This window comes from Drosophila mojavensis, unplaced genomic scaffold (assembly GCF_018153725.1).
Source record: "Drosophila mojavensis isolate 15081-1352.22 unplaced genomic scaffold, ASM1815372v1 contig_136, whole genome shotgun sequence".
Classification (NCBI taxonomy): Eukaryota; Metazoa; Arthropoda; class Insecta; order Diptera; family Drosophilidae; genus Drosophila; species Drosophila mojavensis.
The window spans coordinates 5,318,793-5,330,140 of NW_025318667.1; the positions used below are offsets into that span (position 1 = coordinate 5,318,793).

The window sequence follows — 11,348 nt, forward strand, 5'->3', positions numbered from 1 at the left end:
CCGGCAGAGAGAGGGAGTGTGAGAGAGAGAGAGAGAGGCAGAGGTAGCATCTCGAGCGCATCCTGCGGAAATGTATGAAACTAGAGATGGAACGTGTGCGAGTCCTTCAGGACACGTGACAATTGAATGCGGCATGAATTGAGGACTAGAGACAGAGATACCCTGTAAGCAAGATTTATCCAACCAAATTCCATTTGTCATTGTTATATAGCTCTGAAAAGGTCACCATTACAGTTAAGTTCAGCAAACCAAGTAGATCTACCAGCAATGTGATCGATATATTATCGATATACTCAATTTAATTATCTATGTTTTGCTCTTACTGCTAATGGATATCCTCTTCGGCCTGTATCATAACAGGTGTTTCACCTGCAAATAATTTATTAACAAATACAATCGATATATTTATCGATTTGTTGTATTTTCTTATATACATAGTAAAGTCCGATCAGCCTGTGTTTTACTGAAAAGTTTGAGGTATTTAACCAATTGAAACAAATAATTTTATTATCCTTTGAACTATCGATAACTTATCGATTTACTGTATATTGCCTTTACATATTTTTGAGGCGGGTTCACTTCTCTCTGAGAGTTTTTAAGTACTGAAAGGCAGTTGACTATTAAATTCACATTGTCCATGAAAATCGATAATATTATCGATTTGATGTACTCATTGAATTTGCTTTAAATTGCAGTAGATTCACTTTAATCCGAAAATACTAAGCCAACAGCATGAACCATATTGATAGCACATATTTGAAGATCGATAGATTGATCGATGAGTTGATCGATAGAACTGATAGAGCTGCAGCTAAATTGCACATTTTGCGCTCATCTCTAGTTGTGAGCAAAACATCGTTCACAGCGACACGCGATGTCTGCGATCACGTAGGCTCGACAAAAAGCTGAAAGCGAAAGAGTAGAGGAAGAAGGAAGGGCAATAAGAAACAAGTGTTTAAGTAAAAGTGTAAGCAGAAACAGAGGCAGAGGCAGCGGCAGCGACTGTTGAGAGGGGGGGAGCACAAGGGATGCGCTCACATTTGATTTGCAAATGGAGCGTAATTGGCATACGCTTAATTCGAGCAGGGGGAAGGCTAGACTCTAGACCGCATGGGATCAAGCGGGCAGGTCAAGTTGACGTCGCGCATAGTCCATCTATCGATGGACGAGTATAACTAAGCAAACCCGGCGAGGGACCCCACACAGTTGAGCACTCGCAGCGCAACCGAACAGTTGAGAAGTGAGCGACTCAGATTCAGCCGAAGACAAGGAAGAAGGAGGACAGAAGCTAGAATCCAGAAAGGAACGACAACAGCTAAAGGATGTCTGTGGAAACGGTGCAGGAGACGCTGCAACAGGCGGCGAAGTCGAGCGGCGGCTTCTCGCCCATATTGACGGGCTTGCTGGGCACGATCATCGTGATGGCCCTCTACGAGTACTGGCATCGGAATACCAGGGAATATCGCATGGTGGCCAATATACCGTCGCCGCCGTCGCTGCCGCTGATCGGCATGGCCCATTTGGCCGCCGGCTTGAGCAACGCTGAGATTCTGTCCGTCGGCTTGGGCTACCTGAACAAGTACGGCGAGACGATGAAGGGCTGGCTGGGCAATGTCTTGCTCGTCTTCCTCACCAATCCCAATGACATCGAGCTGATCTTGAGCGGACACCAGCACTTGACCAAGGCCGAGGAATATAGATACTTTAAGCCCTGGTTCGGGGATGGTCTGCTGATCAGCAACGGCCACCATTGGCGCCATCATCGCAAGATGATCGCACCCACCTTCCATCAGAGCATCCTGAAGAGCTTCGTGCCCACGTTCGTCGCCCACTCGAAGGCCGTGTCCGCCCGCATGGCCAAGGAGGCGGGCAAGTCCTTCGACGTGCACGACTACATGTCCCAGACGACGGTCGACATTCTGCTGACGACAGCGATGGGCGTCAAGAAGCTGCCCGAGGGCAACAAGAGTTTCGAGTATGCCCAGGCCGTGGTCGATATGTGCGACATCATCCACACGCGGCAGGTGAAGCTGCTCTATCGCCTGGACTCGATCTACAAGTTCACGAAGCTGCGCGAGAAGGGCGATCGCATGATGAACATCATTCTGGGCATGACGCGCAAGGTGGTCAAGGATCGCAACGAGAACTACTCGCCCGAGTCGCGCGCCATCATCGAGGATGTCGCTGAGCCGACGCCCGCCAAGCAGGCGACCAAGACGGAGGGACTGCGCGATGATCTCGATGACATCGATGAGAACGATGTGGGCGCCAAGCGTCGTCTGGCGCTGCTCGATGCGATGGTGGAAATGGCCAAGAATCCGGACATCGAATGGAACGAGAAGGACATCATGGATGAGGTGAACACGATTATGTTCGAGGGTCACGACACCACCTCGGCGGGCTCCAGCTTTGCGCTCTGCATGATGGGCATACACAAGGACGTCCAGGAGCGCGTCTTTGCCGAACAGAAGGCCATCTTCGGCGACAATATGCTGCGCGACTGCACCTTCGCCGACACCATGGAGATGAAGTATCTGGAGCGCGTCATTCTCGAAACGCTGCGCATGTATCCGCCAGTGCCGTTGATTGCCCGACGCCTGGATCACGATGTGAAGCTCGCGAGCGGCCCGTACACGGTGCCCAAGGGCACCACTTGCGTGGTACTCCAATACTGTGTGCATCGTCGTCCCGACATCTATGAGAACCCAACGAAGTTCGATCCCGACAACTTCCTGCCGGAGCGCGCCGCCAAGAGGCACTACTACAGCTTCATTCCGTTCAGCGCCGGACCGCGCAGCTGTGTTGGTCGCAAGTACGCCATGCTGAAACTGAAGGTCCTACTCTCGACCATCGTGCGCAACTTCATCATCCACTCGACCGACACGGAGGCCGACTTCAAGCTGCAGGCCGACATCATCCTGAAGCTGGAGAACGGCTTCAATATTTCGCTGGAGCCACGCCAATATCCGACAGCTGCGTAGATACGATACGATGATTACTTCGAACCGATGGAACCCGACGCACCGTAACTTCTATATCTATATATAGCTGTTTATCCCAACTCCAACACAGCCTCAGAGTCAATGAGTTAAGCGCAATTGAAAAAAAAAAAAAAAAAAAATTCTAAAAAAAAAAAACGAAATATTTTCATAGAGGAAGTCACATAATTTTTCTGTTTTTTGGTGTCCCTATATCTGTAACCTTTCTATATATATTTTTTTTACATTCTACTTTCAGTTCTTTATATATGCTTTTTTTATTTTAGTCTATATTGTGATTCTATTTTTTTTTTTTTAATATTTATTAAGTCACATGGTTTGTACGAAACCCAAAAATCATGAAAAATATATATCGAAATAAAGCAAAGGCAGTTAAAAGAGCTGCAGAAAATATAAATTGTAGTGTTTTTATTTACTAATATATATATGTATATATAATAAATAAATTGTCAAAAAAAAAAAAAAAAAAAAAAAATGGCAACAGTTATAATCAGTCTGGCAATACGATATAAGGCAGCCCATCAAATGATCGATCCATAAACATAACCTCAAACCATTTTACGTTTGATCCTTGCCGATTTCAATCATGTCCGTCTGGAGCTGCTTGCCAATGATCATTAGTTGCTTGTCTAGGTGCCGTTGTTTATTTTGGCAGTTGTGCACGCGACATTTTCGATATGCTTCAAGGATGTCAAGCGAAAAGGGTTTGAGGTTAGGTTTTCGACAATTGCAATAAAAAGTAAAACGAATGATCAAACTTCCGGCTGGGCCGCAACGCATCGAATTTCCCGTCCAAACAGGTAAAGGCTATTAAATGAAAAAAAGGACGAAATAATAGAAATACAACAAATTGGTAATTGTAGACGGGACGCTATTTGCCTAGCGCAAAAAAGGACAATGACCAAGCAGAATACACGTGTGCGTGTGTGTGTGTGTGTGCGCCAGTGCGCCTGTGCGGCAGGACCTGCTTGTCCTTTTGGCCGTCTGCACCCCCTTCATTAATCTTGTTAGCATCGCGTTACGGCGTCTAGAAAGGGAAGAGCGGAAGAAACCGAAAGGATTTCCGTTTCGTAATGCGATGCTCGAACTGTAGCTGGAAAATTGGATAAGAAAACTGGCTTAGGGCTTAAAAGTGAAAGCCGACATAGACGCACACATATATACACACATATATTGCACCCGTTTCAATTACGCCCATATGTGGTTAGACTCATGTAGCGAATAATTCCATCAGCAAGTTTGCTTCACACACACATACATATTGCGCTCATACACAGTGAGATTTATGCTGTTAATAATTCCATCACTAAATTTACTCCACACACACACACACACATATGCTTGCAGTTTAGCTCTGGCTTCCTTTGGTTCAGTTGCTTCACACACTCATAGACACACACGATCAAGCAGCCATTAGCTCCATCTCTTTCAGCCGTTAAAATTAGTCTATACTAATACACATGCTCATCTAATACTGCGCTGCTAGTGTTATTGCCAGCCGCTTAGCTTTGCCCGATTGAGTTGCAGCTTGATATTATAGTTTACCCGTTTCAGCTGCTTCCCATACAATTAACATACATACATATGTATATGTATATGCGTTTGCAGCTAACAGACGCTCATCGCTTAGCTTTGACCGTTTTAGCTGCTTTACACGCATACATATGTATGTAGCAAAAGCTTTTGCATGCAACCGTTTCAACTGCTTCACACACATGCATGATACCCGATTCAGCTACAGCTTAAAATACATGTGTAGATGTATATGTACACATGTGTGTAGTCTGCCCCCTTCCATTCGTACATACACACACACCTATTGCACATGCGCCGGTAGCTTAGAGTCCTAATAAGCTGTCAAACTAAACTCACACATATAATACACACACATACGCATACAGCTTATGCGCTTTGCAACCATTCACATCTCACTCACTCATACACACAGCTAACGCTACTCGCTTAAGGCTTGCCCGTTTCATACAAACATTCAGCCCAGTGCTCCCATCGCTATGCCATCAACCGTTTCATGCGGAACACCTCCCCCTCCACAATCGCATTACATCATACCCAGACATACAACCAACAGGCTGATTAAATGCTGTCGTTATTTAAACAATGGCATTTGCATTTGTCACAATCGTAGCAATCGTCGCCGATTAATCGCATTAAGCCCCAAAAAGAAGAACGAAGAACGAAAAGAAGCGAAATGAGGTGTCAACTTAAGTTAGTGAAAGGTAAGCGCAACATAATACTAACAAATGTTGCACTCGAATAGGGATCAAGGACAACAATATTTTGACATTGCGGCGACATTAAATGCAAATATTGCCAGGGCAGCATTCCACAAGTGTTTCCATCCGTTGGGGGAGAGTGCACGTGACAATGGAATATGCAAATGCAGATCGATTAATCGCTGTTGCTTAACTATCGAATCCTTTGGCATCGCTAATCAGTTTGTCTATTCTGCGTGGGTCGTAATAATGGCGTGTGTAATTATTATTATTATTTTTTTTTTATTTATTTTTTTTTTTTTTGAGTGCATGTCTTAAATTGAAGTGTTTGTGTGTAAATATATAGTGCAATTTGTGCAGTTAGTATAGTTGAAATAATTGAATAGCGTTATGTAAAGTGATGCAGTGAATAAAAGCGAATTAAATTCGAAGCGTGGGCATTCTGTCTCTGTGTGTGTGGCTAATATTGTGTGAGTTGCATTCCAATTGAATTATTATACATTATACAAACATATTTATATACATGAAAAGTGTTGTATTCATATTATTGTTGCTAAATATTAATTTAATTTTATTTCAATAAAGATTTTTTGCTAGCTGTAAAGAGAGAGTGCAGGGGTAGGGGAAGAGGCTGTAAAAAGTAAAGAGAATATGCTACTGCCATGTACTTCAGTGTGATAGATAGGGAAGAGGGAGGGAAGGCTATGGTTTGTTCTGGAAAATTTGTGGATCGCGGTTGGTGCTGGATCAGCGTGCGAAGGAGAGTGAGTAAAGGGGTAACGGCAGTTAACGTACACGCAGCCTATGCTAGCAAGCGGCAATTAGAAAATGTAAAGTAGAACATAAAAGCTAAATAAATATGGCGTTTTGTGTGGAACTTAACAGCTGGAATGCAGCTTCGGCTGGAGAGCGACTGGAATGGGGAGGGGAGAGAAAGCTTTTATGTGGATTTTGTTGCCTAAAGTCAGTGGAAATTTGCTGTGATTTGTGGATCTTGGTAGCCGCTGCTGCTGAAATTATAATAGAGAGGAGACAGATGTATAGACTAATGGTGAAGGCGATAGTTAGCGGTTGCAATTTAGCTGTTTTGCTGCTAAATGACTGGAAGGGGAAGATGGACAGTGGACCGTGTTGTGGATTATGTTAAAAAATAAACGAAAATAGGTTATGAATTGTGAATTTAACTGCTATTAGCGTTGGGTGAAAGGAAGGGAAGCAAAATGGGATTACTATGAATTAATTGATCTATAATAAATAATTATGGGAAATTTTTATTGTGTTTTAACTTAAAAATCGAACTAAATTTTATGGCCGACAAAATTAGTATATAATGATTTGTTCTCTACTGCTGCTTGGAAACTCATAAATAACTATAGCTCATATATCTCATTCATTTATACATACATATATACTGATTCCATAGTATCTTTTAGTAGTTGCACATTGTATGAAAATAGTTTGTGCTCGATCTTTTTGGGCCATTGATTGAGCTGTTTCCGGGCTGTCATTGTAGCGATTGTCGCTTAATAGGTTTTTCAAAGAGCTAGGACCTCACACTTTGAATTGTGTAAGCAAATCTTTAGCATTTTTCTCTCTGTTTTGGCCCATTATCAAATTGAAGTTGGCCAACTAAAGAAAGCCACAAAGGCACTACGAGGAATGCATATAGTGCGACAGTGCCAAGAAACTGCTGAATAAGGATGAACCAAAAGTGAAGGACAACTCAATCAATGCAAAAAAAAAAAAAAAAATACTGCCTGGCGAGTTGCACATTCATCGAACAACAACAAGTGGGAACAACTGGAAACAACTGCGAAGAACTGTCAAAATTGTCGATGCGACAATTGTGAGTTGATGTCTCAATGTGTGTTGTAGTCAAAACATGTAACAGCAGGAGCTGAAGGAGCTGGCTAAGCAGAAAGATCAGCAGGAGCAGAGCGAAAGATAGGGAAAGAGAGAGAGAAAGAGAGCGAGTGAACACGTGGAGAAAGTAACAGTAAATTTCCAGGGAAACGCATGCAGCCAGACCTCGTTGAATGGGGGATGGGGGAGTTGTAGCTAAAATTGAAACAGAAGCAAATGGAAACATGTGTTATCCTTATGGGAGCAGCCTTCGTGCACACACAGATGAGGCTTATGAATGAATGAATATCTTCATTTACATACATACATATACATATATACATATCTATTGGAAACTATCTTTATAGAAATGGTCTGATTATGCACAGCCATGGCTTAGGTCGACCGCAGCTACTTGCTAAGCGGTTTATCAAAGTGTTAAGTAAACCGGGTCAAGATGTTGTCCTCTTGTTGTGCTGGCTGCTTAAGCGCTTAAGGACTTAGGCACAAAGCGCACACTGAAGTGCCTTATTGTCCCAGCTGAAGTGCAGCCACTCGAGCCAGATTGTGGCCAAGGTGCTTAGCCAGGCACGCGGCTCAGCTTAGAGACGGACTAATGTCTAAGCCAAATGAAATCGTTTAATTGACACCGCAAATCCTTCAAAACCAAGATCAGTTGCTTAACCCAGTCCCAAATCCAGCCATCCACTATAAGTTATCTTCGTGCTGCAAGTTTTATGAATGAAAACCGATCCATAGAAAGGCTACTGACAAGTGAATGAGACATAAAAGGATGCGGCTAAGTCTATGATGAACTCTCAAAGCCGATTTATTGCTATGAGTGTATTGCAAAGTTAATAACATGAGAAAACTTCCATTGAATATGATAAATAATTTCATTATTTTACTAGTGATAATAATCGATGAAGAAATAATAAATAAATAAATATAAAAATAATAATAAATAAATAAAGTTTACATATTTACTGTGTAATATAAAAACAGATTTTTGATATTTTATTCAGACTTTCAGGTGTTTTAAGGCAATATATAATATATATCCGAAGGCCTCAGTTATTATTAATTATAATTAAAATTATTAAAAATATTTATAGATTACATATTTACGCGGGCTTGATGATTTAGTTGGTAACTCTGTTTAAGATTCCAGACATCTTCTAGTCAGGCAGACCTGACTGGAGCATGCTTATTCACTAAATATCACGTTAGTTTTGTATACTTCTCTAGAGATACGCTATGTTAATATTTGCTTGAGATAAGACCCTCTCACGCACTTCCATGCCGAGCACATGCCGTTGTCAGGGAGCACTCCTTCCGAATGTCGCCATAGCCAACAGTGAATTGAAAGCGCGTGTTTCGCCTCCTTCGGCAGGGATCAAGACGCAGCACCTGGCGGCTGGTAACGTTATATGCGCAGCCTTCGTTCGGAGCCTTTGCCACACGCCAATGAATAATGAGTTATTACATTGCAATGATTTATGAATATTCAATGGGTGACATGTGCTTGCTGTTAACCAGCGGGAGAGAGAGAGAGAGAGAGGGAGCGGTGGCGGGCGTGGCACATAACTGTACAGACGAAGAAACAGAAGAAGAACACCAAACCTCTGTAACCAAATACAGCGGCAGAAGGTCGCTCGATCTCCTGATCAAGCCAAAGGGTAATAGCCCAGTAGGGAAAACTCCTGTATGAATATTCATCTGCTAAGCCTTCTGTTCTTGACAGAAAAAAGAGCCAAAGCGGCGGCGCAGCTATAACGGAGCAATCAAATTGATTTTTGACAAGCAACGGGAAAATTTTGCCAACGGGAATTCGAAAATGTGAAGTAATTTGAGATCGCACGAAATCGAAGGTGTAATAGGAACGACTGAACGAGGGAAATAAGGGGAATGCGGTATGGCTCTCCCTTTCTTGCTCTCTCGCTCACTATCCAAAGAGGGCGTGTCGCATTACCTGGCCCAATATTAATAAGCATAACGGTGCGCCATATCTGGATTTAGCCAGATGAACCGTTATCCTAGATGAATGATGGAAAACCGTGCTCGGGGCACCCACAAGGGTAGCCTAGACAAACACACCTGGAAACGGGAAGCCGACAGTCGAAAAACGAAGCCGAAGTCGAATCGAGTCGAGTCGACTCGAGTCTTTAAAAAACTGGCTCTGGACCTAGCCTTGGCTCTGGCTCTGGCTCTGGCTCTGGCCCTGGGGCTCGCTCGTATTACCCGAAGCGTCCAAGTAGCAGCGCGCTGCAGATGCAGATGCAGATGCATTGATGCAACTGCCGCATTGTTATGCCGCAGCACCTTTTGCCCCTCCCTCCGTCTTCGTCTCTCCTGGGCTCATCTTCTTTCATTCGACTTGGTTTTTCTTCACATTTCTCTCTCCATATATATAAGTGTGTGTGTGTGTGAGTGTAAATAATTTTGCATCATTTCGGCTTTTGGGCGCGCTTTGTCTTGTGCCTCGAGCGCCAGGCTCTGAAGCAGGACAGGACATGGACAGCTGCGCGGGCGCAGGCACAGGACACAGCAGATAAGGACAATTTATAGCAAGAGAGAGCAAGAAAGATAGTTAGGAAGAGGGAGCAAGACGGAGCCCTAAGACTTTAGCAATAGATTTTAATGATGATGATGCATATCCAGTGAATTATTTGGTGTATTTTCTATGGGAATCTTCGGGAGCGGGAAAAACTGCAAATTACTCCCCTAATATTGCATAAGTTCAGCGATTCGAGATCTTAAATATTGTATAATCCAATGGTAATAAAATACTTTATAATATTTTATTATATTTATAATATCATTATGCATACATCTCAACAGCTTCCATCTAGACAATGAAAGGGAAATATTCTTAAATTTAGCTCTTGTTCATCAATTAGAGAATCTTTAACCCTTTGATCCTGCCTTTTCACCTTGACCTGAGCTGATGAATTGGTGTTGGTTAAATTTATAAACTCTAAATGGAAATACTTTGTGGTTTTGCCTCTCTCATCAATATGCGAGTTGTCGTTAAAGTTTTAATGTGAAAATTTCGAATGAAAATGAAAATCCCATGGAAAAACACTTGCAACGTATATATAAAATTTGATTTTTTTTTTTTTTTTTGTTCATTCCCACGTTGGGTTTTGCAGCTCGAAGTGCTGTTAGGACGGGTCGGGGTCTCATTTGAATAAAAAGCAAGCGAGGCGCGGTGCGGTGCCTTACCAGCTCATGGAACACACACATAGAGCCGCAGCAACAACTACCCGATCCTTCGTTGCCTTATGCAAATGTTGCCATATTTTTGTCTGTCTATCTAGAGTCCTGTGTGTGTTTGTGTGTGTGTGTGTGCCCATGTCCTTGCATGCTTCGTCGCTTATGAAAATGAACATGATATGCTGATTTAATTCCGTTTTTTTTTTCTGCTTCTAAACATATACCATATATATAGTAGGGTATATGGGTATATGGCCTGTCCATTGTGACGGGACGGGCCTGACTGACTAAGACCCTTGGTCCATAGTGCACATATGGCCCCTCTCACACTCTCTCTCTATCTCACTGTCTCTCTGTGAGTGTTTAATGCTAATGACATTGCATGTTTCATTGTCATTAGGCATGGCATAAAATGCAAATGGAAGTGGAAATGAAAAAACCGTTAGAATATTTGTTTAAAATGTGAACTAAAAACAGTTGAACAGAAATAAAAAAAAAAAAAAACAGAATTAACATAAATAGAGCTTTAAGAAATAAAAAAATAAAAAGTAATATAAATATGGCTCTAAGAAATTAGAAATTTAAGCTAATTGAAGAGTTTAAAAATGTTTTAAAAATAACTTTTTATTATTCATATTACTGCCTATCTAATACATACTTAACTAAAATCTAGCTACTATTCAATGCGCTCAATCCATATATTCATATACTCTACTACATATTTTCTATCTATCTACAGTGAACTCAGTCTATATATCTACATACTATATCATGTATGTATCTACTATCTATCTCAATCTATCTATTTGAAAGGTCCAGTATTTCGATTTTCTTTGAACGCATTTTTATACTCGATATTTAAGTAGTTCTAGTGTTAATTAATGTGGAATTTTTAATTTAGTTTTTTTTTTTGATCTAAAATTTAAGAAATAGAGATATTGTATGCTGAGTTGAGCGAATTATAATGAACTCCCCATAAAACTCTGAAATAAAAAAAAAAACATCATTGTGTATCTCTCCCAAATAATTAGAGAAAATAATAATAAATTCGTTTGAG

General features: G+C 41.8%; 1 protein-coding gene across 1 annotated transcript; it reads left to right on the top strand.

The window, feature by feature from the left end:
- The first annotated feature begins 1,200 nt into the window (after positions 1-1,200).
- Positions 1,201-3,396, top strand: LOC6585988 (cytochrome P450 4g1). The gene has a single exon (XM_002011576.4). The coding sequence runs from the start codon at positions 1,323-1,325 to the stop codon at positions 2,979-2,981; it is 1,659 nt and encodes a 552-aa protein (XP_002011612.1). The 5' UTR covers positions 1,201-1,322; the 3' UTR covers positions 2,982-3,396.
- Positions 3,397-11,348: the final 7,952 nt, after the last annotated feature.